This window comes from Psammomys obesus, unplaced genomic scaffold, assembly GCF_907164565.1.
Source record: "Psammomys obesus unplaced genomic scaffold, mPsaObe1.curated_primary_1811, whole genome shotgun sequence".
NCBI classification, from domain to species: domain Eukaryota; kingdom Metazoa; phylum Chordata; class Mammalia; order Rodentia; family Muridae; genus Psammomys; species Psammomys obesus.
In genome coordinates this window covers 8,144,295-8,171,620 of record NW_026596095.1, presented here as the reverse complement: position 1 = coordinate 8,171,620, position 27,326 = coordinate 8,144,295, and the positions used below count along the sequence as shown (strand labels likewise).

The window sequence follows — 27,326 nt, the reverse complement described above, 5'->3', positions numbered from 1 at the left end:
TATATCCTATATCTCCCTGATTCCAATAAATTACTAAGAGTACTCATCCTGGTGACTTTGAAATACATTCCTGAAAAACATTCCTGGCATTAACACAGCGTATTGGAGCTTTCAGGGTTGTTTTACATTTTACTTATTTTCTTATTGTATATTTTAAAAAGTGATTCCCTCAATTTTTTGGAGAAGATCATGTTTGCCAAAGATCCATGTAGAAATTTGCCTTTTTCTATAAGCTTTTCTTCCCTCAGACTTGTGCCTTTCAGGGACCTCTGTAGATTTATTATTGCAGAAGATGCCACTTCTGTTTTTCTAATTCTTCCTGAGAAGTGCCATTGAGCTTTGACAAGCGACTGTATAGCACTGTGGCCAGAAGGCTGCCCAGGTGGCAGATGGGAAGTCCCAATAGAAATGCTGACCCGTGGCTTGAGCTTTTTCTTGTAGTAACACATTTTCCCAGCAAGTAACATTTGAGTGTGTGACAGCTCGGCAGTGTCCTGAAATAGATGTTGCCTTTCTTTTGGCTGAAGTTTGCACAGCCCTTCTTCATGCTTCCATGCTTCACATTGTGCTTTTGGCCATTAAGATTGGGGAAGTGGAGTGGACGGAACGGAAAGGCCAGCAGCTATGGTTCCCTTAATGTGCCGTATAAAAGCTGTGAATGGAAGACATCCCAAGAATGGAAAAAAAAAAAGCTGATTCTTGGGGCTTAGTTCATACCGGTAGAAGCCTTGCCTTAGGAATGAGTTTCACACACAATCAACAGCCAGACAGCCCTTGATCTAAAGAGGCTGAAAATTAATCAGCTGCCACAAGGTGGCGAAATCACATTGAGGTCCTTCCTGCTCTTTCTCCCATGGATGCCTGTTCTTGTCAACTGAGTGAGGACAAAGGTATCATTTTTAAATTTAAATAAAAACCACTTATCACCCAGATTTACAAACCATTTCCATGCATCCAGATAGCTATCTGCGTACAGTGCATACATGAGTGAGGTCGCAGCTGCTGCATAAGGAGCGAAAGGTACAGTTTGTTTTCCTACAGCTCCCTGAGGAAAACCAATGTTCTCCCTGTATCTGATGTCCGTTTGCTCATTTTGGATGTATTTGGCTGCGCGTGATACACTATCCCTTGAAATGTGTTTGCTGATCAAGAATAGAAAGTCATTCAGATAGATTTCAGAGCTTGTCATGAAACTTCTGTTAAGTTCTGTGGTGTGTGTGTGTGTGTGTGTGTGTGTGTGTGTGTGTGTGTGTGTGTATGGAAGGTAGACATGAATGAGTCTGTAAACGATAGCAAAAGCATTTTAATTGTCTATCCTAAAAAAATTTTCTGGCCATGTTGTGGCCATGGCGGTGTTGCACATAAGCTCTATCTGCCTGCTCTTTTTTTTTTTTTTTTTTTATGTAACAAGGATAAATGTTTCCAAACACATAAAACTATGTGACAAACAAAATAATCAGGCTCAGGATGGGCACTCAATGTCTGACTGAGAGTTACTCTCAAGGAAAGATGAGTGAATACAGTCTCTCCTTGTTGGTATTTGTGCATACCACACTTGGAATGTAATGAATTGTGGTTAAGATTCTTTCTTCTCCACCACACAATTTGATAGAACAATATTTACCATTTTGCTTCTCTAACTCTTGCTTGATATCTTCAAACACTTGAGAAAAGAGGTCCTCTTCAGACCTTGTTCCATCTAAGTAAACTGGAAGGTGAGAAATAGAGGTTCAAATGTTGACAGTCTTATTAGTAAAGGATGCTTTGGCATTTCTTTACAACACCAATACCTTTCACCAAAGGACCAGAACTATGACTAATCTCCCAGGTGATGGCGTTCATTTCTTGTCTGTGCGTTAGGTACATGGGCCACACGTGGCCATCAAAGTACCCTGGAGGATCTGGAGGCTCATACACTCTTGTACTCCTCCTCCTCTTACATTCTTCATATGGAATGGTCAGGAAGTAGCTTCTGCTCCATATGGTGTCCAGTGGCTTATAATTAAAGAGAAGGAACCCTTCGATAATTAGAATGGGAACCCCTCGAGCACTTTCCAAGGCTGCTGGTCCAGCAGAGTGTCCTGCATTTTCCATCCAACAGGAAATGACTGACATCATCTTTTCCATGTTAAGTGCTTCAAGCACATCATACTGCAAAAATCCATTTTCATCTATGTCTATCTCAGTCTCTGGCTTGAAGAAGTCATCCTGAGATATTATGCTGCAGTTGGGAAGGTGTTTCTGCAAGTTCTTTGCCAGTGTTGTTTTCCCACCATTTGTCACCCCACCGATTCCAACGACAAATGTTTTCATAATTGGCTTTGGAAATCACCTTCTCCTAATGTTTCCGAAGCAGGTTCGAAGGCGCCCCAGCAGGACCGCAACGCAGGCCGCACCGGGGTTTCAAGCCCAGAACCGCCCGCTGATCACCGGAGCAGTGTGCCCTGCCTGCTCTTTTCAAACCCAGACACAGTCACGTATGTGACTTCAGCTCTGTGAATCAGTTGGATCATAGTTGACATTGCTGGGTAATCTCAGCAATGGATGCATTGCAATCAGCAGAACTGCTACTAGTCCAACACGCAATGAGGACATACCCCCACGCAAATTGGGTGTCTAATTTGTACATGCAAAAGCTCTGATGATGAAGCTTGAGACAAGTCCAAGCACCTTTCACAAAATACAGCACCGTTTCCTTTGTAGCGTTTGTGTTAGACTCTTACCATGCCTGACTGGTTTTACAAATTTATGAGAACCGTGTCGATAGGTGTGCTAGAGTAGAGAATGAACATTTTTTAATGCTCTTTATTGAGTAAATGTTAGCCTAATGGTGAAAACTTTGAAAGAAATTGGGAGTACTGTGAAAAAAAGACCAGGGAAGCAGATGCTTGTGAAGAGAAGGAATTATCCTCAACAACCCCCAGTGAAGCCCTCACAGCAAAGACCGGACCAGTTGCAGAGGTCACACAGTGTCTGGCCTTGGCTATGCTTTTCTAATGGGCCTTTCACCTCAGCTAGTGCCCTTGGATGCATCAGCGTTGAGGTCTGATGCTACCACATGACTTCCTAGGTCAGTGTTTTTCACACTTCTTAATGCTGTGACCCATTAATCAAGTTCCTCAAGTTATGGTAACCCCCAACCATTCATTGCTACTTCATAACTAATTTTGCTACTGTAATGAGTCGTGATGTAATTATCTGATATGCAGGATATCTAATATGCTACCTCTAAAGGGGTCACAACATATGGGTTGAGAACTGCTGTCTGAGATAATGAAGCTTCTTCAGGGCTTGATATGTCAGACAGCCCAAACATCAACTGAAGGTGATAAGTATATTAACTGGTGGCTACATAGCTTCCATGGGTCTCCTTCTTGAGTGTATAAAAGAATTCAGGCATGGAACTACATAACCAAACTAAGCTCTGACAGACAACAGGATTTTGAGATGACTTTTATTAAGAATATTTGTATTATTTTTCTTGTTGCATCAAGATCAATACACATAGTATAGGCAAGGCCCTGGTCAATTACAGTTCAGTAGAATGAGCAGGGTGTTGCATATAGCTTATAGCCTGTCCAGAAGACTGTGGCTTGGTCTTCATGAAAAGGAAGGCAGTATTTGTACCAGGGCATTAGCCATTCAATATTTTAATTATTCCCCAAATATTAGGTGTCTTATAAGTTTTCTATGAAAACTAAGTGTCTCAAAACTATTGTTTGAACTTTTAATGGGTAAAGGTTTAACTTAGAATTTAAAGCACGAATAGCATGTTTTCATGGTAAAGTAGTTGGGTAGTTTTGATGTTTTGGGATGTCTAATGTTCTACTAACGAATGGATGCCTTTGTTTCCTAAAAGAAGAATTCCAAACTTTCAGGTTTTATACTAGAAGCTGCGAGCCCTTTTGACATCACCTTCTTGTAAAGCACTCTTGAAGTGACTCTGTTGTTAGTAAAGGAAAACCAGGACTGCTATAAACAAACAGTAGCTACGAGAGTGTTCTTAGGTTTGTTTGACACACGGTTACACAGCCGTTGTAGCACGGAGCCACTTGAAAAGTCATTGATCCAAAGCCTGGAGTTTTCAGGGCAGCTCTTGTAAATTCTTCCATAACAGAGTCATACTGGGTAGTTTACGACAAGCTCTGAAGCAATCGGTGGTAAAAACCAGGAGCAATTCACAGAGCGAAAGAAGACATGCTCCTGCGGGGGCGTGCTCACAGGGACATCTAGGGGGATGTGAAGTGTCACTAAGGCAGACGTCCTAAGACTAGCAAGCAAGCCTGGGGAACAGTTGGGTGGGTTTAGCATCATGATGTCCCTTCACTGCCTCTTTGCTAGTATAGCAGCTTGGGGAGGGGGTAGCAAATAAGTTGTAAACAGGGTTGCATGGAGTCCTCCTGCCTCTCCTCAAACTCCAGAAGAACAGATCTGAATGTCACACATTGGGCCTCTGGTCAAGGCAGCATTTTTTTTTTAAATTACACTTTATTCACTTTGTGTCCCCCCTGTGGTTTCCTCCCTCCTCCTGTCCCAATCCCTCCCTTCCTCCACCCTCTGCATGCATGCCCCTCCCCAAGTCCATGGATAGGGGAGGTCTTCTTTTCTCAAGGCAGCCTTTGAAGTAAAGGCCTAACTACTCTGAATTAAGCTATATTATTTAAGTGCTATAACAGAAAGAGTTAGGCTTGAAGAAGCAAGAACAGGGAGATAAACAGAGAGTGAAAGTCACTTTCAATAAAATGGCTGGTCTATGATACTTTCATGAGAAACTAAGCTTGGGAAGGGTGAGAGCAGAGAGGTAGAGACCACATCTGACTGTAGTAAAATATCTATTATATTCTAGGATAGAAGTAATTTACATGATGATAATTGAGAAAAGAGAAGAGAGGGGTGAAATTAAGGGAATGGAAGGAAAAAGTCTCCCCTCAATGGAAATCTAATCTTAGATGCTTAGATGTGCTAAGCTAGAATTCCGCATTGCCCATTTCATTTTCACAAATAACTATAATATATTCCAAGGGTATACTCAACGGTAGTTCTACGTGTTAACTTGGCTAGGCTAAAAACAAAACAAACAAACAAACAAACAAAACAAAACAAAAAACAAAACAAAACAAAACAAAACAAAACAAAACAAAAACCTGCCAATTGTGTGGTTAAATATCAGCTCAAAACTTGTAATTGAAGGTTATTTTCTAGAAGAAATGACCATGTTCAAAGGGTCAAAATCAAGAGAAGCAAACTACATTCTATAAGTAAGTGAGTATAACGCTTTGTGTCTGCCCTCCGCAGACTCATGTTGTAAGTGTGAGTTCTTTGGTTAGTGGCACTGTTCTGTGAGGCTGTGAAACTTTAAGGAAGACCATAATGGAGGGTTGATGCCCTTGACCATGATGGGGTAAAGATTTACCCTGACTATGATGGAGTGATGATATTCTCAGAAACCATGAGCCAAAATGAATCTCTCCTCTCAAAAGCTTCTGTCACAACAGTGCACAAATGATCAATACGATAGGGTTTTTTCTAATTATGCACAAGCCTTAAAAACAAAACAGCCTTAAGAATGGGCTAGAAAGATGGTTCAGCATTTCATAGCAGTGGCTGTTCTTCTAAAAGGTTCAGGTTGGATTCCTAGAACATAGATGGTGGTTCAGAACTGTCTATAACTCCAATTTCAGGGGATCTAAAGCCCTCTTCTGGCTTCTATGGGCAATGCATGTGTGTTGTACATGGGCATACAGGCAGGTAAAATACCCATACACATAAAATAAAAAACAAATTGTAAAAAGAAATGTTTAAGAAAAAGGTATGATGGTCTGCTAAAGAGGTAATTTTTCCTCATATGAAGACATGGAAGCTGTGTCTAAGCCTGCTTCCTGCTGGCCTGCCCTACTGACTTTAGAGGGCAGACAAGAACATCACCAACATCAAATCTCTGTCTAGATGACTTACTTATAAGTTCAGACAACAAATATATGACTTGTTATGCTTATAATATAATGAGCTGATCCCTTAGCGTGAATCCATTAAAAAATAGTTAATAGCTAGACAAGTAGATAGATTGATAGATGGCATAGATAGACAGATGACAGACAGAAGATAGATGATAGATAGATAGATAGATAGATAGATAGATAGATAGATAGAGTATAGATAGATAAATAGAACTTACATAACTATTGTTTTTATTTCTTTGAACACCCTTGACTGACCATCACTCACTCAGATATTCTGATTACGCCTTTACCATGCTCTAAGACAAAGGGCATAGCTCCTAGAAATATACACCTCTATTCAAAAGCCAGCATTCATAATCATTGTAAATTGTTCTATCTCTTCCATCCTAATTTCCTCAACTATGAACTGAAAGTGATGTTATTTATCATCTGGAAATTGCTATTATAAACATAAAATGGATAGGTTTTCTTATAAGTATAGGTTACAAGAATTGAAATATAATAGATGATCAACCAATGGTAATGTGCTGATTAGCTTTTTATCTATTACACTGAAGAACACTCAGACTGTTGACCAGTGATTCAAGTCTGTGAATGCCAATCCTATATCAGTTGATATTTCTAGACAATTGAGAGAACCTGTGATGTATATAAAAACTTCCTCATGTGCAGTTCATGAAACAGTAATGCCATAAAAAGCACTGAGGGAAAGAGGCTCCCAGTTTCAAGTCAGAATGTCAAGTCTGCCAGCCAAAAAGACATCTGGAGGACTTGCATTGGAATGAGAAGTTCTGAGGGCCACTTTCCTCTCAGGGACCTAATTATGACAGTCATTGAGCTAATCACATATATTTAAGTTTTCCTCTTTGTCTTTCGACATGCTGTAAATTATTTACTCAGTCTTGAGATTATTTGTGCTCACACAACTTCCTTTGGACAAAACACACGCACACAAATGCGCGCCACACACACACACACACACACACACAGTGGAGTGCTGTGATCTTCAGGTGGCATGACTCAGTGTCACTTCCCCTTTCTGGCCTTGGCACTGCAGGAGCATGAGCTAAATGAAGCTGGAAGCATTCTGTGTCACCAGGTGACAAGGAACAGAGGCCTCTCTTCAGCTGACCTGACTGAGAAGTCAGCTTTTTCTTGTTCTGAGTCATATTTTGAGATGGGCCAATTTTGTGTCATGCAGGATTTGGTGAGTGGGAACTACAGCCTTGCTCTAGAAGAAGCTAAGATTCGTGTCAGGTGGTCAGCAGTGTGGTTGTGAATGGAAGGGAATTGTTCACAGGATGAAAAAGGGCAACATGGTGTTTTCAATATCAAAATACCTGACATTGAAACCACAGCTCTGGGAGTTTTTATTAGCCAGAACACTTTGGAAAATGCTGATTTATAATGTTTACTACAATACTTTATCTTTTTTCTGGATGTTAATTACCAGAAACCAGCCAATAAATAAAACTCCAATAAAATAGCAAATGATAAGAAATATTTATCTAGTATTTCTTTGTAAGCTGTTTATTTTTATGCATCCTGAAGTTTGCCTGCGATGCTTTTCTTAATTTTTAGTATCCATTAGCCTACTTCTTTTTTTTGTGGGCAAGAGCCAGAAATGATTATAATGATTGGCATGCTTCTTAAAACTTATATCTGTGTTATAGGTACCATTTTATAAACAAGAACTCTGCCTTGGCGAGAACTGAAGTACCTTGCCTGAGTTTATACAGCTCATGACATTTTTCTATTGTCATACATAAGCGTGGTGGATTTTGCTTCTAGTTATGGAGAAATAAATATTTACAATTATACAATTACATATGTGATACTCACACATTCTTTTTACCATTATAGGGTAGTCTACACCAACATTTGGAGGATTAAGCTTGAAGCACACCCAAGGAGATCAGGTTGGTGAAAGAAGGAGGAGGAGGAGGAGGGGAGAGAGAGAGTCTGTTAAAGGTTGAGGAAGTCAAGCATGGCGGAAACATAAAGCAACTGTAGCAGCCATCTCACCCTCTCACAGCCGTCCGTGTGGAGAAAGGGAAAATAGAGGAGAGAAGAAAGAGGAGGAAAGCGCCTGTCTGTTGTGCATGCTACTAGGCAAGAATGAGGGTGAACTTTGGGGTTTCCTGACCTTGGGACTGTAGGGATGTTCAGTCGGAAAAAAATATTCAAATAACATCACTGAATGTTAGATGTGGGGGTAGCTAAAATAAGCTGCAGATTACTTTTTAATAAAAGTAGCTTTGGAAGTTGCCTTTGTCTTTTATCCTTCTTATTTGCTGTATTTGGTGGAAATGCTGTCATTAGCATTAATTGAAAGAAAGTGCCTCAGATGCTTAAATCTTTGTCAGGGGAAAAATAATAATAATAAAAAAAAACCTCCTCCAGATCAAAGAGTCAACGTTTTGCTCTGATGAAAAGATAATCCTATTTCGATGACTCACCACAATTGATTTATTGCTTGCAAACCTCATCCTAAATGGCAGTTGGTCTTCTTCAATGTAACCACACCGTAACAAGTGCTATACGCATGCCTACTGTGTGCTTTCGCTAACCGGAGCATCATGGAGAATAAGAGGACTAAAGACAAGGTGTTCTTTCCATTCACGAGCTCAGACAGGTCAAATGCATTCCAGATGATTTGGATTCTCGATTGGCTCAAGCCAACACAACAGATTTCAGTTACTTTCAATGAAAAACATTTGACCAAAGGAGATGAGCGTACATGTGACTACTGAAATGAGAATGCAGCTTTAAGAGGAAAAAAATATATATAACAACCAAGCTCTTTTTTTAAAAAACAATCAGTAAATGTGATGAGGGGATGGATGAAGAAGTAACATGTTTTAAGACATTCTGGGCTGACAAGTTGACTCAATTAGTAAAGGTAGTTACTGCCAAGCGTGATGACATGAGTCCAATCCCTGGAACCTACATAGTTAAAAGGAATCAACATTTGCAGGTTTGGGTCTGACTTTCACATCTGATGTGCAGTGGCACGTCCTTCCGCCTCCCACCCCCAGTGTATACTATAAATGTAGCGCGAATAAAATTCTACAAGAAATTATGATCTAAATATAGAGTTAAGAGTGTTTATTTTAGAGCCTGTGCTGTTGGTGTTCTGTTCAGGAAGTTGTCTCCTGTGCCAATGAGTTCTAGGCTGTTTCCCACTTTTTTTTCCAGCTGATTTAGAGTATCTGGTTTTATGTTGAGGTCCTTGATCCACTTGGACTTTAGTTTTGTGCAGGGTGATAGATATGGATCTATTTTCATTTTTCTGCATGTAGACATCCAGTTGGTCCAGCACCATTTGTTGAAGATGCTGTCTTTTTTCCATTGAATGGATTTGGCTTCTTTGTCAAATATGGAGAATTCATAGGTGTGTGGGTTTATTTCTGGGTCTTCTATGCGATTCCATTGATCCTCCTTTCTGTTTCGATGCCAATACCATGCAGTTTTTATTACTGTTGCCCTGTAGTACCAACAGCACAGGCTCTAAGAGCAACAATCAATAAATGGGACCTCATGAAACTGAAAAGCTTCTGTAAAGCAAAAGACACTGTCATCAAAACAAATAGACAGCCTACAGATTGGGAAAGAATCTTCACCAACCCTTTATCTGACAGAGGGCTAATATCAAGTATATATAAAGAACTAAAGAAGCAGAAAAGCAACAAACCAAGTAATCTACTTAAAAAATGGGGAACAGAGCTAAACAGAGAATTCTCGAAAGAGGAACGTCGAATGGCAGAGAAACACTTAAAGAAATGCTCAACCTCATTAGCCATTAGGGAAATGCAAATCAAAACGACCCTGAGATATCACCTTACACCCATCAGAATGGCCAAGATGAAAAACTCAAGTGATAGCACATGCTGGAGAGGTTGTGGAGAAAAGGGAACCCTCCTCCATTGCTGGTGGGAATGTAAACTGGTTCAACCACTCTGGAAGTCAATCTGGCGCTTTCTCAGACAACTAGGAGTAGTGCTACCTCAAGACCCACCTATACCACTCCTAGGTATATACCCAAAATTTGCTCAAGTACACAACAAGGACATTTGTTCAACCATGTTCATAGCAGCTTTATTTGTAATAGCCAGAACTTGGAAACAACCCAGATGTCCATCAACGGAGGAATGGATACAGAAACTGTGGTATTTTTACACAATGGAATACTACTCAGCAATCAAAAAGGAAGAAATCATGAAATTTGCAGGCAAGTGGTGGGATCTAGAAAAGATCATTCTGAGTGAAGTATCCCAGAAGGAGAAAGACAAACTTGGTATATACTCGCTTATATAGACCTACAAGACATGATAAACATAATGAAATCTACACACCTAAAGAAGATAATCAAGAAAGTGGACACAGGCGAAGGTGATTAATCCTCATTTAGAAAGACAAATGGGATGTGCATTGAACTTATGACAGGAGTCTATCACAAAAGGCATCTGAAAGACTCTACCTAGCAGTGTTTCAAAGCAGACACTAAGACTCATAACCAAACCCTCGGCAGAGTGCAGGGAATCATATGAAAGAAGGGAAGTTAGTATGATATGGAAAGGATAGGAGCTCCACAAGGACCAAATATATCTGGGCACAGGGTCTTTTCTGAGACTGACACTCAACCAAGGACCATCTATGGATATAACCTAGAACTTCTGCTCGGATGTGGCCTGTGGTAGCTCAGTAACCAAGTAGTTTTCCAAAGTAAGGGGAACACGGACTATTTCTAATAGGATCTCAAGGGCAGGCTGATTGACCCCCACCCCAGGGGAGGAGCAGTCTGTTAGGCCACAGAGGAGGACTTTGCAGCCAGCCCTGAAGATACCTGATAAAACAGGGTCAGATGAAAGGGGAGGAGGTCCTCCCCTATCAGGGGACTTGGAAAGGGGCAGGGAGGAGACCAGGGAGGGAGTGTGGGGTTGGGGAGGGAATGAGGGAGCGGGATACAGCTGGGACACAGAGTTAACAAAATGTAACTAAAAAGAAAAAAAAAAAAAAACAAATAAAATAAGAGAAATAAAAATAAAAAAAAAAAGAGTGTTTATTTTGTTCCACTTATATGTTTACTAATTTCCCAAGCAGATGTGGCTACTAGAAAATACAATGAACTGGTCAGTGGAAAGCTATTTCATACCTGTGTCTAGAGGAGTTCCCTGTGAACTGAGCAAGGGCTAGAACAGATAAAAGGTCTACGTTGGCATCTAAGAGCAGCCAGAATGAACACTGAATTTGAATCATGATTGAGAAAGTACAGTGGAGCGTGGCGATTGATGAAAACAGAGATGATGACAGACAAATTCTTGGTTGTGAAGAATGGGAATGTGTTGCTGCAGTGATTTCAGAACTGATGGGTCCGAGGATGGCAAGCAGATGATCATCTTTGTCATGATTTATGCTTGTGCGTGTGCACATGGTATCTTGTTTGAAAAGTATGGAGTCGGGAGACAGACTCTCTAAGTTCAAATCTCAAGGCTGCTACCAGTTAGCTTTGAAACAATGAGCTCATTAAATACATTTTATAAATTAGAAGAAAAACACAGCTTGCATTTGTTGTTACGCAATATAAGCAGCCTAAAACTCATTGGCTTAAAAATAGAAAGCAATTTGCTGACAATTGTATGGTTCAGTTAGGGGATTCTTTATAATCTCAACTCATTTACACTTTTTCAAGGATCAACACCTAATTTCAGCAAGCATGATGTCGTGTGTGTGTCTGTGTGTGTGTGTGTGTGTGTGTGTGTGTGTGTGTGTGTGTAAGAGGCAGACTATCAGACAATCACTATATGGCCCTAGTCCTAGCTGGAGCTCAAAGAGATCCCCCTGCTCCTGTCTCCTGAGTTCAGAGACTAAAGCGTTACTTTTTATTCTTTCAATAATGTTTTGAAAGGGTCATACAAATCTACATGTTTGCTACTTTCTAATCATGGGATAAACGTGGTCTTTTATAACATATTTTTTTATTCAAGAAAAAGAGTGCATCTGTTATGGAAAAAGAAAAAAATTCCTCTAGTAAAATTTATAGGTCTAATCTCTGGCTTGATTTCTGTCTATGCCTTACTAAGATGGTAGACAGAACACTTCTATACCCAGCTATAAAGAAGGGGGTGTGGACTGTATGATATTAACCATCTAACTTTAATCAACCATAATCAGAATGTTCTCTCCAATTTTATCTCCATAACCAAGAGGAAGCTTCTTTTTATGGAATTTTGTTGTTGTTTTTTTTTCAAGTGTTTATATTCAGTTTTTATTTAGAGATGGTTAGTTTGTAAGATGTTCACCTGGCTGTCCTGGAATTGCTATGGAGCAGAGACTGACTTTTAATTTTTAATTTAATTTTCTTATCTTCTTGCCTTCACTTCAGGAGCCCTGGAGTTATAAGCTTGTGCTACCGTCACTAGTTTTATATGGAGGGATTGACCCTGAAACCACCTGCCTGTCAGGCAATTACTCTACCAGTTCAGTGACATTCCCAGTCCTGTGCTCCATTCTAGAAGCACAGTTGCCGTATATTTTCACAATGCTTATGAAACCATGTTTTTTCAACTCAAGGTTGCTGTCAGATTGATCTTTCAGAAAGATGTTCAGTTTCAGTGTGGTACCTCTGACAGCTTTCCTCATAGCCAGCCAAAACAATATGTAAAATGTTGCGTGTGTAGAAGTATTTTGTACGGGGAAGTGTGTTTGAGTGTATGTGTGGGTGTGCACACACGTACATGGGCCAGAGGACACTGGGTGGTCATTCAGCAGGTACAGGCTACCTTTATTTTTGAGACAGAGTCCCTCATTGGCCTGTAGCTCATCAAGTCGTTTAAACTGACTGACCAGCGAGCTCCAGAAATCAACTTGTCTCCGCCTTCCTGGGCTGGGAATTACTGTCATGCATCACCATGATCGACTTTTTTAGATGGGTCTGGGAATCAAACTTATGTTCTCATGCTTATCAGACATGTGTTTTACCAGTCCATCTATATTCCCAGCCCTATAAGATTCATAATAGGAAATGTCTTTGTGAGCCCCTAGTTACCATCACTGAAGGAAGCTAAGGGGAGAAACGCGTTCAGGCTTCTCTGACTCGGTGACTACATTAGTTTGGGAAGGGAGGGGCTTTGAGACTGAAATATGAAATACAGGTGATTCTAGAATGTGCTGATGAACACAGCTGTGGGGCTGTCCAGTGACTGGATCCTTTGTCATCGCCTTTTGCCACCTCATACTTTCAATTCTGCAGATTCCTTATGGTATGCCCTAATTACAATAGAACAAATGACTAATTAAAACAGATTTTACAGTAATTTGTTTGGAGCAATTTGGCACAAAATCATAAAAGTATTGCTAAATAAGAAAAGCAAACATAATTGGATGAAAATGCATCATAAATTTTAAAAAGTTTAAAAAAAAACATGAAAAGGGAAACAACAGAGCATTAAAATTCCAAACACTTTCCACTGTTTTTCAACATTAATAATACATGAATAACCCATTACAAAAGAATAGTCATGTTTGATTATTTTTTACCAGTTTGGTTTTAGGCAAATTGTTTTCGACCAAATTGGACCCTAACAAATAGAAGCACTGATCTGAGCCAAGACCCTTGAAATGTGGAGAGGATTAGCTGTTGGAGCTGCTGTAAACAAGCTGGATTTGATCTGGGTTTAGTTACACAGTTTATCTCAAATGTCTCAGATTCTGTACATTTGTGGTTCCTCTCCCTCTCTTCTCCTTATGTGTCTCCCAGAAACTGCTATGCTCCTCTGTATAGACCATTAATGACTTGGTACCTGCACTAAACGGAATTATGTAGCATTTCGGTTTTGTGATCCATTTATTTCAATTAACATCTTCAAAGTCCCTATTGTCGCATGTCAAATATCTTATTTAAAGTCTGAGTAACATTGCATTGGGTGTCTGAAACACATTTTATAGATCCATTCACTCATCGATGGACACAAATCACTTCCACCTTTTGGTTAACGTGAATAAATGTTGCTTTGGACACAGACTGACAATTAAATAGACAGAAAAGGTAAAAGATTCTTCCAGAAAACTAAATATAATCGACAGCGTGCCATTCCTTGTGTCTCTGCCGTCCCTGTTTCTCATCATATGCAGTGGTCTGTTCCTATTTCCTTCTTGATTTATGTGGGTCACCTCTGTGTCTTTACACAATAAATTCCATGTTTTGCTTAAATTGGTTCAAGCTAGTTTCTGTCATTTACAACCAAAGTGTCTGGATTAATACATGAACAGAAGAGAAATTTTCTACACAGACAAGTTCAAGTCATGAGAAATAATTTTTTTTATTCCATGAGTGATAAATAAGATAAAAACTTCTTTATCAACCAAGAGATTAAAAGCTCCCAGTGCTTGGGCAAACTGTAGCCATTCTGATCTTCAGGGGCTTTAGAAAACAGAGAAACAAAGGAGGAAATACTGTCTTTGAAATCCAGGAGACAAGGTTGGTGACAATTCTGCATTTGGTTATAAGTTTTTGTTGTGTCTTTTTTCCCCCCTGTTCTCTGCAAAGTCAGAATTGTCCAAACTGGATGAATTCTTATCAGAGCATCTTGTCTTTCATGAGATTCACTGACAAAATTAACCACCAATGAAGAAATAAAACAGAATTGTTTTCCAAGTTCAAAATACTTCTTCCAAGTACCTGCCAGACACCTTTCCTTTTTTCTCAGTCTCTTGACCTCACCTAGGTGGAGGTGATACCCAGCAGAGAGGAGACTGTCCATCTACTCCATCCCACGTCTCATAGGCACAGTTGAAACAAACATAGACAAATTCCAGCTGAGGCTCTCCTTTGTTTCCTGTGATTTTTCTACCAGTCACTTGTAAGTTTTCTTGAGGGTGAGAAATATTTAGTGATGTAAAAAGTGGCTGCAAACTTTAATCTTCACACGAAATTAATCTCAGCATTTCTCCACACTGGTCTTGCCACTCCAAATAATTTCAGTGTTTAGACCTTGACCTCCACCCTCACAAAGTTTGCTGTATCTCTGCCTCTTCCTTCCCCAGCACGACTCCCACTAATTCTCTCAGATGAGCTGCTTCTCTTTCCTGACATTGCAGGGCCATTGTTTTCTTTAACCTGCTTTTACCATCTTCCTTTTTTCTTTTATTCATTTTTTATAGTTCTGGATTTTCCTTTTAGAGCTTAGATTTCTGATGCATATTGCTAACAGAACCCTTATGTTGGAGACAGGGCAGATCAGTGTGTCCCTCTTTTTGTAGGGTTTGTTCTGTTATGTTGAGGCAGAGCAGCCTGAATTTATAGCATGCTTAGTGTTTTGTAAAGGAAACATATAAAGGTCTGTGGAAACCATTCTCAAGAGTGTCCTGAGGAAATCTGTCCATTGGGCATAGTGAAAGAATGAGAACCACCAGGAGTAAATAATCCACGTATGCCAAAGAATTGGACTAGTACAAACTTACTTCAAACTGGAACGTTATCTGTTTAAATCATACTAAATGCAAAAAAAATAAATAAATAAAAGTCTTGAAACCAGGGCCAATCACTCCTATATGCAATTGTTGTCAAAACACACACTAAAATATTAAAAGCTGAATCAAGCTGGGCGTGGTGGTACATACCTGTAATGCCAGTATTCAGGGCGGCACAGGCTAGTAGAGCTTTCTGAGTTTGAGGCAAGCCTGGTCTACAAAGCAATCCGAAGACACGCAAGGGTACACAAAGAAACCCTGTCTCAAAAAAAACAAACAAAAAAGTGAGTTGATGTTTTACTGACTTTAATAATCCAATGTCCTATGTCCTAGCTTTTTTTTGTATATGTATTTGTAATCACTAAAGACCAATACAAAGACAAAAGTCTGTGTATATCCTTGAAATCTGCATATATCACGTTGAAATATTAAATTTCTTTGAGTTTTTGGAAACTCTTCCCATATATACAACTGATGATTTTGTCTAGTCAATATCTCCTGCTTATGAAGAGGAAGGGGCAGATGCCGAATCTCAGGCATCATAGCTTCTATCAAGAGAAAAGTGTAGAGTAAATCTATAAAATGTATTGTTTGGTTATATTTTTATTATTAATGGTTATATGGAAGATTGTAACAGAAAATTGCTAGTGTCTGTATAAGACACATAGCTTCTCTCAAGAGATTCATGAAACCAGTAAGAGACTGAATCTATCTATCTATCTATCTATCTATCTATCTATCTATCTATCTATCTATCTATATATGGATAATTAAAAATAGAGCATACACCTTAATAAACAAAAGCATGTCAATGAAAATTACAAACAAAAATCCCTGTAGAAGGCCAGTATGATGACATATTTCTGGAATCTCAGCATCTGAGGAGCTAAGGCAAGGGGATTACCCGTCTGGGACAGCTTGAGCTGTAGAGCAAGATCTGTTTTTAAAATGAAGCAAAGGCCTCCAAAGGTTCAGACAAGAGTGGGAGCCTTGAAATGCATGCAGAGCAGAGACTCCTGATACAGATGAAGGTGGGCTGAACATGGGAGAGTTTGTGAAGACTGGAAAAGTCAGAAGTTCAATCTGCGAATCAGGGTCTCAGCTGCTGCAAGCTAGGGGGATAACTGCAGATGAGCATCCAAGCCTGTTTGGGAGGAATGAAGGAAGCAGCACAGTGCGTCCAGACAGGAGTTTTCAAGGGGAAAGACAAAAAGGTGTCCGCCTTCTCTGATAGAGATGAAAAGAAAACATCAGACAAGTGAAATAGATGGAGAGAAATGAAGATTCTAACTTCACTTCAACCTACAGAAACTAAACCAGATACTACCCTGACTGAAGCAATTTTAATGGCCTTCAACAAATATTTCAGAATCTTGTATGGTCACATAGTGTCTCACAGGTAATGAGAGAGGCACTGAGGAAAACGTATAAATAAATTGAGTATTTTTATACTTTAATCTCTAAAAATTTTTATATGAGTAAATGTATATATATTGAATATGTGTCTTTGAATGTACATTCATAAAGTACATCTCTGTGTCAAAGTTAAATATAAGTGAAGATTGTATGGCTGGGGTTTTATTTGTTCCTTGAAAGCCCATGATTGAGATTTGTGGGCCAAAACTTTAATTTAAAAAAAAAATCAAGAGGCAAAATTTGATCAGTAAGAAAGTTGAAAAATACCACTTACATACCTTCATTAAAGATTAGGCATGAACCTGCTCTTCCCAGCATAAAGAAGAATATTCCCCTTGCTTGATGCACTTTATCCTCATAGACATCACCTCAGATTGGATTACACGTATACCTAAGGGTATGTGGCTGAGTGCCGGAGCACAATACTGGGAGATAAATGCCACACATCTTCCTGGAGTAACAATTTTATTCAATGATGAGGAAGTAGGGCAAGTTAAGTAATTTAATAGTAAGTAATTGAGGACATAGTTTCATATTAAAGTGCATACAGAAAAATTATAGGGCACACTGTAAAAGGGTCCCTGAAATTTCATAGGAAAAACATGATGCATCAAATAAATTTCCCTCGCGGCTGGTTATGTAAGCAGTTTGCCCATGTAGCAGGAGGAACAAGAAGGCTGTATGAAGGAATTATTTTTTTTGCAACTTCACTCTTAGAAGCATTTTGAGAGAGAATTTTACCTTGCCATTGTCCTAATAGATTATTTTTCCATACCCATGAATCTTAATACTTTGCTTAATCTTATTTCCAGAGGAGTAAAAGGTTTACTCATGAACATTTGTTTTTCAGAATTTAAGGATGGGTCCAGTAGCGTGTTTTCACTTTTAGCAGCAGCCTTTAGTTCATTGACAGGGTCTCTAAGCTTGAGGCTAGACAAGACCTCCAATCCCATCTCCATCCTGTTGAGTTGGTCTTGGGTCCCAGTGTTCCCTATGGCAGTGAGTAATGCAAGACAATCAGTTCAGTGTGCACCATTAGCCCCCAGGGATTGGTAGCCCTCTGTGCAATTGAATGTTCCTAGATGAGAGCCTGTGGTGAACCACCTGCCAGGACACAGCACATCACAGGCGGGCTGAGAAGCTAGCAAGAGATTTACAGCTCAAACCAGAGCTGAGCAATCAAGATATTTTCTCCCACAATTTACAGCAACTGTATCCTGACCTAATTTCCCATGTCTGCTTCCACCAAACCCTTAAATTTTGATTCTGATTTGCCCAATACAATTTGTTTTAAAAGTTACTGGGGGAAATATCCATTTCTTTATCATGTTAGAAAACTTACTGTAATCCAAGGCATTCTTTATGCTTCTGTTAATTTCATTGTTAACATATGATCTTTAATGGAATAGGAGTTCGGGACACATACACGGAAGGGCTGCCCCTCCTTTGTGTGATTAGAAGCTGCCTTTCTGGTAGCAAGAGCATTGCCCTGAGAGAGCTCTAGGCCATGCATAGAGTACATACAAAATGCAACATAAAATCCAGGCTTGTCCTGTTAGAGGTTTACCTTTTAAATGAATACAGTGGTATGAAATTGCCAATATGCATGATTAAAAAGTGACAATCATTTTGTTCCCAAATAAGATGAACTGAAAGATAAAAAAAAAATATGCATCCTACTCCAGCATATAAAAACAAAATTAAAATTTCTTGCCATATACCAAATGTCAAGCAATGAATGGTCCTCATCCTACCAGTGTCTAGCCCCACGTGTTCCAAGCTACTATGGTACATGGAGAGGAAGCTCAGACAGTGCCGTCTAGATCTTAGCTGTTTGCAGTAGCTAGAACTGCAAATTGAAGGAAGGCAAAGTAGCAGAAAGATTACCAAATACAGGCGCTACAGAAAACCCTCCAGAGTCCTCAGAAAGACTTTCACAGATATCCACTAAACTATGCGTATGGTGTATGTATGGTAGCAAACTCCCCACAGCTGCTCAAGGATTATCTGAGAGGATTATAGAAAGCAAGGCTCAGCATTCATGGAAATGGCGCCTGTTTCATCCTCTGTACTGTAAATTCCCACAACACATAGCATTCGGGGAGAGTAATTCAGAATGGTCTTATTTCAGGAAGCAGTTATTCCTAGTTGGAATACTAAATTGTTCCCACATTTAAATTTTTTGAAAAAGAAGAATAAAGAAACAAGTCTTGAAAGAAACAATTAAATAGATCAAACTATTTCTTAGTAACCAGTGTTCCAGAATAAAACTCATGAATATTTATAGACACACAAAAATATCCAGAATTAAACAAAGTAATATTCACCACATCGTGCCTGCAATTAAGGAGCATGAGGAATACAAAGAAGCAGAAAAATGCAAAGCACAATTAGAAGTTAAAAATCAACTAAATCATTCCAGAACTGACAGAGAGGAGAATTAGCTAACAATGACATTAAAAGAGCACTTGGGACAGTATTTCCAACTACTTCTTAAAAACTGTACAAACTGAGCATCCAGAGTGAAAGCTACAAACCTTTCATGAACAATATTCTGAGGGCAAGTAATAGCAATTTCAACTTGCAACAGGAAAAGGCAATGGAATTGGATACCCAGAAGTGAACACTGTCCAGGTAACACATGGAAGGAAATATGAACGTAGAGCAACAGAGCCCCCTGTGAAACCTTCAGGAGCCCAGGTAGCTGTTACTACATTGGCCCAGGTCACATTGAAAACCTTTGAAGAAATGAGGCTCTAAATGCATCAGCTTGATTTCAAAAGCTGTAAGCCCAGGGTCAGAGAAGCCCGATATACTCCCAGCAGAAGACGTGTAAAGAAAACCATCACAATGTATTTCATCATCAAATACATAGAAAGGATGAATAAATACAAATTTCTTTATATCAGCTAGAGAAAACAGATTAAGTGCAGAGTAACAGCGCAGAATGAAGGCACTTGTCTTATTAAAAACAATGCAAGAAAAAAAAGAGTAGAACAGATTAGGAAAGGGTTACTAGAAAATGAAGTGGTAAAAACCTGTAAATCAAGAATTCTCTACCTAGAAAATATATTTCAAAAACAACAAGGGTGAACATGATCAGAATACATTCTGTACAGCTATAAAAATCATAATAAAATCCATTATTATGGCCAATTTATTAAATGCTAAAGCATTAAAATAAAAAATAATTCCCTTTAAGCCTAAAAATGCTAAGAATTTAGATTCACATCTAAGTATATTTGAAACCACTCTAGGTGGAATTGAAATGACTATATGTGCAAGCGTTTAAAAGTTTTTCTCAATATTTTAATTGCTTTAAAAAAGAATTGACCATGTAAACAAAGATAACAACTCTGTATTAGGAATTTATGATATGTATTAAGAAAATCTTGAATGGAAGTTTAGGGAAAAATATAAATGTATTATTTTAAAATTCTTAAACATGAAGTAATGAATTCTTACTTGGCATTACACAGAAAAAAAAATGCCCTACAAACCCTACAGCATGGGTTATAGCAGCTAAAAAACAAAAAAAGAAAACAAAAAACAAAGAAGATAAACCAAAAATGTATTCAATTACTTCAAAACAAGACGAAATATTTATTTCATCTAAGAGGAGGCTGAAAATTAGTGAATATAGAATAAACTAAAATAAACAGAAATTAAGTAAGGGTGATAAATTTAAGTCTGACTGTATTGATAATTGCAATAAATTAAAAACTCCTAATGTTCAGGTAAAAAGGCAGGCTGGGCTATGTTAGAGGCTGGTCTGGTGCTTTGTATTCAAATGCTAAATATTGGCTCCCAAGATCTGTGCATTCCCAGATGATGCACTCACCTCCCAGATGAGTGCATTCTCATGTACACAGGCCTTTGTCTTGTCCTGTAAACCTTGCTCCCGAATTAAATTTAAGTTAAGGTTGAGCCAGTAACTGGGCAGAAGAGAGGGAGGCAGAGAAGAACGTAGGTTCCTGGGTTTGGGGTCAGATGGGGACCATGAGGTGGGAGAGAGAAGCAGAAGAAGCGGCCAGGAAGAAGCACGTCACCATGGAGCAATGTGGACTGTGAGCACATGGCCATGAGGGCTGGTCTGGTGGAACAGAAGCAGCCCAGGCAGGAGCAATGATGGCAAATAACTTGGGGTGTGAAGCTTGGAAATAGCAAAGTACCTTAGAGGGGTTGATACTTGACCGTTACTGTGCCTTAAAGCACAGCATTATTAAAAATGAATAAGGTTTCTGTGTCTTTCATTCGGGAACTAAATGGTCTGAAGTGGGGTAGAAAACTTAAGTAGATATTTAGGAGAAAAGGGGGTGTAGCAAAGGCCCAGAAAATTAATTATTGCAATAGGACTAGTGGATTCCTTGGTCAGTAAGAACATTTGTTATACAGAGCGTCAGGACCGGGGATCAGATCCCCAGGGCCCATGTAAGGAACCTGGCCTGTAACCTCAGTGCTTGATGGGGGAAGGTGTGGTCATACCCCAGTGACTCTCTGGCCAGCCAGCTTAGCTAGAAAAACACTGAGTAGCGGCACCCTGTCCCAGGAAAATACAGCGGAGGGCAATTGTAGGCAACTGGCATCCCTCTCTGGCCTGTATGGAGTGTCCACAGGTAACAAACACATGTACATGTGTGACACTCAGACACCACAATGAGCACATGTATTTCCTCACCCCTCAACACACACCCAACACACACACACACACACACACATACACACACACACACACACACACTCACACACAGAGTCACAGAACTTTGGAGAACTGTATAGTTCTCCAGTATCTCCAAGATATAGTCCTGTTACCAGACAAATACATTAGAAAGAAAACCCACAATCCAACTTTCCTTAACATATTATTAATACATCAAAACTTAATATACATGGGAAAAGAACAGCAGAGCTAATGCCAGGAAAGCAAGCTTGTTTAACATTCAGTCATCAATGCAATTCTGTATGTCTGTAAATTTGAAAAGTGAAACTAACAGCAGGATCATTCAGTTGATTCAGAAACATGTATTTGACAAAATCTGGCACTTCAGATTGGTAGCTACTCTTAGCAAAGTAAGGAACTTCATAAACTTTCCAAAGGGCAGAACTTGACAGTTAACATCACAAAACAACCTCCCCTTTAAAATTGTCCACTTTTCTGTGCGACATTGAACTGGAAGATTTTAGCCACGTGTATCAAAAAAAAAAAAAAGAAAAAGAAAAGAAAAGAAAGATAGAAAGGTAAGAAAGAAAGATAGAAAGGTAAGAAAGAAAGAAAGAAAGAAAGAAAGAAAGAAAGAAAGAAAGAAAGAAAGAAAGAAAGAAAGAGGAAAGAAAGAAGAAATAAAGAAAGACAGGAAGGAAGAAGTGAAATAACATTGAACAGTAAGATTGGAGAAGTGGGTGAAAAGTATTTGAATTATAGATGACATGATAGTTTTGTTGGAAAAATGATGTGAAATACATAAAAGCTAGAACTAATAAGGGAGTTTGGAAAGTTTGTAGGTCACAAGATGGAAATAAAATATTAACTATGTTTCTAGCATTCCCTTTGAATTAGAGTTTTTTGATAAAACCTGACAAACCAATTCTTTAATTATGTAGAGCTACAAATGAGCTATCATAGCCAAAACAGTTTCAAAAAGGAAAAAGATTTACAGTAAAGCAGGCATCAAAACAGCCCCATATCAATACTGCAAGAGACAAATAGGTGATAGAGAAGGTTGGTGTCCAGAAAGAGAATGACACATAATAGCACCTTGTTTTAAACAAGAATACAAAGTAAATATACCATACCAGATATCTGGCCACCAACATGCCAGATAAATTAGTACAGTTCGAAATCCCCCACACACAAAACAAAGTTAATTCAAAGTGGACCACAGACATAAATATAAAATCTAAAACTAAAGTGTCATAAAAAAAATCTTTGTTAACCTGAATTATGCAAAGATTTCTTTGACACTGCTCCAAAATTACCCTGCATCAAAGAGAAAAACTGAAATTAATAAGTTGTTCTTGATCTAAGTTTAAAAACTTTTCTTTTTGAAAAGCATATTGACAGCAGGTGGTGGTGGCTCACGCCTTTAATCTCAGCACTCGGAGGCCAAGTCAGATGGATCTCTGTGAGTTCAGGATCAGCCTGGTCTACAGAATGAGTTTCAGGACAGCAAAGGTTATACAGAGAAACTCTGTGTCAAAAAAAACAAAACAAAACAACAACAACAACAAAAAAACCCAGCAATAAAACAAATAAAAATACAAAAAAGGAAAAAAAAAGAAAAACATTAATAATTGTAGAAAGTGATAACCTCAGATTTGGAAATAATAATCACTGATTATCATTGATAATCACTTTGCACCCAGAATACAGAAAGACATATCAAAACTAAGGAATAAGAAAAAAAAAATAAATAAATTGAGCAAAATATTGAAATTCTTGTCCAAAGATAAAGACACATGATACTAAAAGAACACATGTAGCATGATTCATTGAAGTGAATTTAACCACTGTGATAAGCTCTCATAAACCTCCAAGTAGTACCACAACTAGATAAAATGATAGCTTAATTGAGAAGTATGTAGAAAGTTCAAAATCAATATGTGTTAATAAAGACTAGGAGAAATAAGGAATCACATGTGCTTATTGTGGCTATTTTAATTACCACAATTTTGGGAAGTTTCCTAAAATCTTAAACTACTGGATGGTCAAGCCATGGCACCCCTAGGTATTTGCCCAACAGGGAGAAATGCATAAACCCTAGCATGTACTTGTACGTTCAACAGGTGATTGAACAAATGAATTGTAGTGTGTCTATGAATGAGTATTACTCAACAATACTTGGGCTGGGCAATAGAAGTTTGACTAGAAGAGGGTATATATTTTTAAATCTTGTTGCGATCTATGGAAAATGCAAACAGAACCATACTTTATCTGGACTGGAGATTATCTGTATGGGTAGATGAAGAGAGTGACAGGTAGGAGGAATCTCAAAGAACATAAAGGACATAAAACCTTTTTAGGTGAACAGCATGCTCATGGTATGATTGCATGAGTTTAAACATGATTCAAAACTTTGTAAGTGTGTCCAGTTTGTTGTACATAAGTTTCTATATTGAAAGGGGGAATTTATTCATTTTGTTTGCAAGTTTGTTATAATAAAGCTTTAATGAACAACTTTTGAAAATAAAATATAAAAAAAAAATCTTCGGAAAGAAATGAATCCATCCTACAGAGAGTACAACTGTGTACTTGGGGTACAATTCTCTGGTACTCATTGTTTTCCATTCTTCATTCGTGGATATATCCATTGAGCTATATAGTTCATGGCTTTTTAAACCATGGATCTCACATGTACAGTATACCCAATAAACTGTAGGTATTCTTCTTTAGATTTTTCTCCTTTGATTCCCATCCACTTTGTAATTTATGAAGATAAATCTTGATACCTGAATCCATCTTTGTTCTTCTTTTAAACCGTCAGTTCCCAGTCTGACCTTTGGGCCCACCTTCAGTCAACAATATTTATGCTGGCCACATTTCCAAAAATACAGAAGTCTTCCTGTTCAACCAAAGTGACTCATAGTTGATTGCAAGAAGCAAAAATTAAGGTACTTATCTTCTCCCTGCATGACATTAAGGAGGAGAACTCAGTGACAGAATATATCAGAAAGTGACATAAATACCTCCTTTGGATGTATGGTATGGATAAAAAAAAAAAAAAACAATAATAACTAAGAAATCCCAGGATGTATGTGGGAATTCTGAGAATAAGTGCCTCTAGAATGAAATTTTAGAATCTTTTAAAAATATAACAGACAAATGGAAGGGTCTACTGTCCAAAATCCAAAGTTCACGAGATCTGCTCAAAGCCTTTGTAAAAACTGCTCGAGAATGGTTGGTAGCCTGAAGTGTGTGAAAGCAAAAAAAACAACAGAACAATTGTGAAAGTGGATGGGCATGGTTGTTTGAGGGAGGAACTATTCTCTTGATAAATTATCATTGCTCATTCAAGGTGATGTACTCATGAGCCATGATAATGCCCGCTTAAACCTCACACTGATACTCTCAGACAGAATAGCAGGTTCCTTTCACAAATGTAGTGGAATTGAAAGATGCTGAATGGGGGACTCAAGTGTTATATGATATTTCTAAATTTATAAACTAGCTCATAAAGGCCCTGTAGAAAATATGGTCCAGTGACAGAAGATTTATTAAGGGAATTTGAGAACATAAAATATTCCATCAGGACAGGTTAGAGCATCTTCGGAGTCGTAGGCCTCAGAAATTAAAATATATTCAACCGTTCTTCGAAGTTGACTAGGCATAGGGGGAAATGAACTGCCCAAAGACAAATGATGAGCCTGTGTTTGGTGTCAAAGAGAACTCGGGAAATTAATATTAAGACTTTTTTTTCTCTGCTGTACAAAAATGTTAAAACATTTGATCCATGACATAAGCTCAAGATGGTACAAGAATGCCAATAGCTGGCCATGTTATATCTGGTAGTTTTAGTTTAAATGACTGAATTTATTGCCTAGTCTAGAAATTTTGTGGGATGACAGTTGCAGGTTGTGTACAAAATTTTGATAACATCAAGTTAATATTTTCAGCATTGTATTAAATATTCCAAAACAAACTTTAATTGATTGTTTTTAATTTTATTGTGTTTTGTTATGGGACTATACTGAAACTAGATAAAATATTAATTTAGATCTTTCTTTGTATGTACTACAGATGGTCTATTTTCTTTCAAGGAGGAACAGAACAAAAGGGAAAGATCTACTAATGGTTCTTCGCTGCATCCATGTAAAGGCGTAGAAATAGAATAACCTCTCCCACACAGACACGACATTCTTTTAAGCCAAACTGTAGAATTGCAGCAAGGAATTTCTAAGTAAAATAGTATACTTACAGCACAATAAAAGTCACTAAATTTCATAGGTTTCTATTTTCCGAAAGAAAAATTCTAGTAAATATGAGCAGCTGTTGCCGTTACTTACGTGAGTTTTTCTAGAGAACACATGCTGTCACTTAGGGCAATAGCCACCAGCACAGCAAAGACTGAGCAATTTCAGGACGATCCACAGTGCTGGTGCCACTGACAGCCCTTAGAAAGGTAATAAGTTGGTCTTGCTCCCCTTAAAATATGTTTTCCTTAAATTGTACACAAAAATTTACAACAACTGGCAGTGGTGTTAGGCAGTTGAGCCAGCATTGAATAGGCAATACTTAAACTATAATTTCTAATCTAGCAGATGAAAAAAAAAAAAAAGCACAGAATTTTACATTTACCTTTATACTCTCACGTTTTGCTTCCAATATATGGAATAGAAAAAATATCTTAACATAAAACTTGATTTGAGACTGGAGACATGAATAAACACTTGCTGCTCTTCCAAAGGGCTTAAATTTGGTTCCCAGCACCAGTATGGGGTAGCTCAGAACCTCCTGTAATTCCATCTTCAGTGGAACCAGCATCCACTCTGGCCTCCTACAGCACACCCATAGCAGGCATAGAGACACACTCACAGATATAAGTAAAAGATGTATACTTGCACATATAAGAAAAAAAAACCTTTAAAATGTACTTGTTTTAATTTTTTTCTAATATGTATGAAAAGGTAAGGTATTGATAATCTGTATTCTGGGCATTGACTTCTAGAGCCCTTATCATTTCATTCTTCCATTGCACCACTCACATGAGCTCTGTGACATTGCAAATCCATTGCCCAGAGTGTATTACTGATTTTTTTTTTTACCTTTTGTGTCAATGGAGATACCAAAAAATTCACAACTTATGGACTATTTGAAAAGGTCCTTTAAAAACTCACTGCCCGCATTGCTGAATTGTGAACACCTAGGATTGTGAGCTCATCACCATGCAGCCAAAAGCCCCACCCCCACACCTATTCCACCCACATGCAGACTGTTTGAATGAAGGTTTCTATTGCTTTTGCTAAAACACCAAGAGAAAAAAAAAAAAAAAACACCTGGGAGAGGGGAGAGGAAAGGGTTTATTCTGTCGTAGAACTCTCATGTCAAACTCCGTGACTAGGGAGATCAGGGCAGGAATTCAAGGCAGAAATATGAAGAAAGGAAATGACACAGAGGCTGTGGGGGAGTGCTGATTCCTGGCTTGCTGCTCTTGCCTTACTCAGCCTCCTCTTTTATACAGCCCAGGACAGCAGGCCACCAACGGTGGGTTAGGCCCTCTAACATCAAGAAAATGTCTTTCAGTGTTGCCTATAAGCCAGTCGTAAGGAGTCATTTTTCTCAGTTTGGAATCCCTCTTCCAAAATGAACATAGCTTGTGTCAACTTGACATTTAAATAACCAATACAAACACTATTTTCTCCTAATTAATTAGCACTTTAAATCTGCAGAGTATATATCTCTTTTACAAATAGTGAACCAATACTGATTGTTAGGACCAAATTAAATAATGACGATGATGATGCGCACAGCAGATTTTATATGAA

At 38.5% G+C, this 27,326-nt stretch overlaps 1 protein-coding gene across 1 annotated transcript; it reads right to left on the bottom strand.

Annotated features, from left to right (window-relative positions):
- Positions 1-280: 280 nt before the first annotated feature.
- LOC129691872 (nicotinamide riboside kinase 1-like) lies at positions 281-2,415 on the bottom strand. Its single transcript, XM_055628042.1, has 3 exons — positions 1,818-2,415; positions 1,551-1,708; positions 281-568 (listed from the first exon to the last, which is right to left on the bottom strand). Exons 1-3 carry the CDS (start codon positions 2,311-2,313, stop codon positions 281-283), a joined length of 942 nt encoding a protein of 313 aa, XP_055484017.1. The 5' UTR covers positions 2,314-2,415.
- Positions 2,416-27,326: the final 24,911 nt, after the last annotated feature.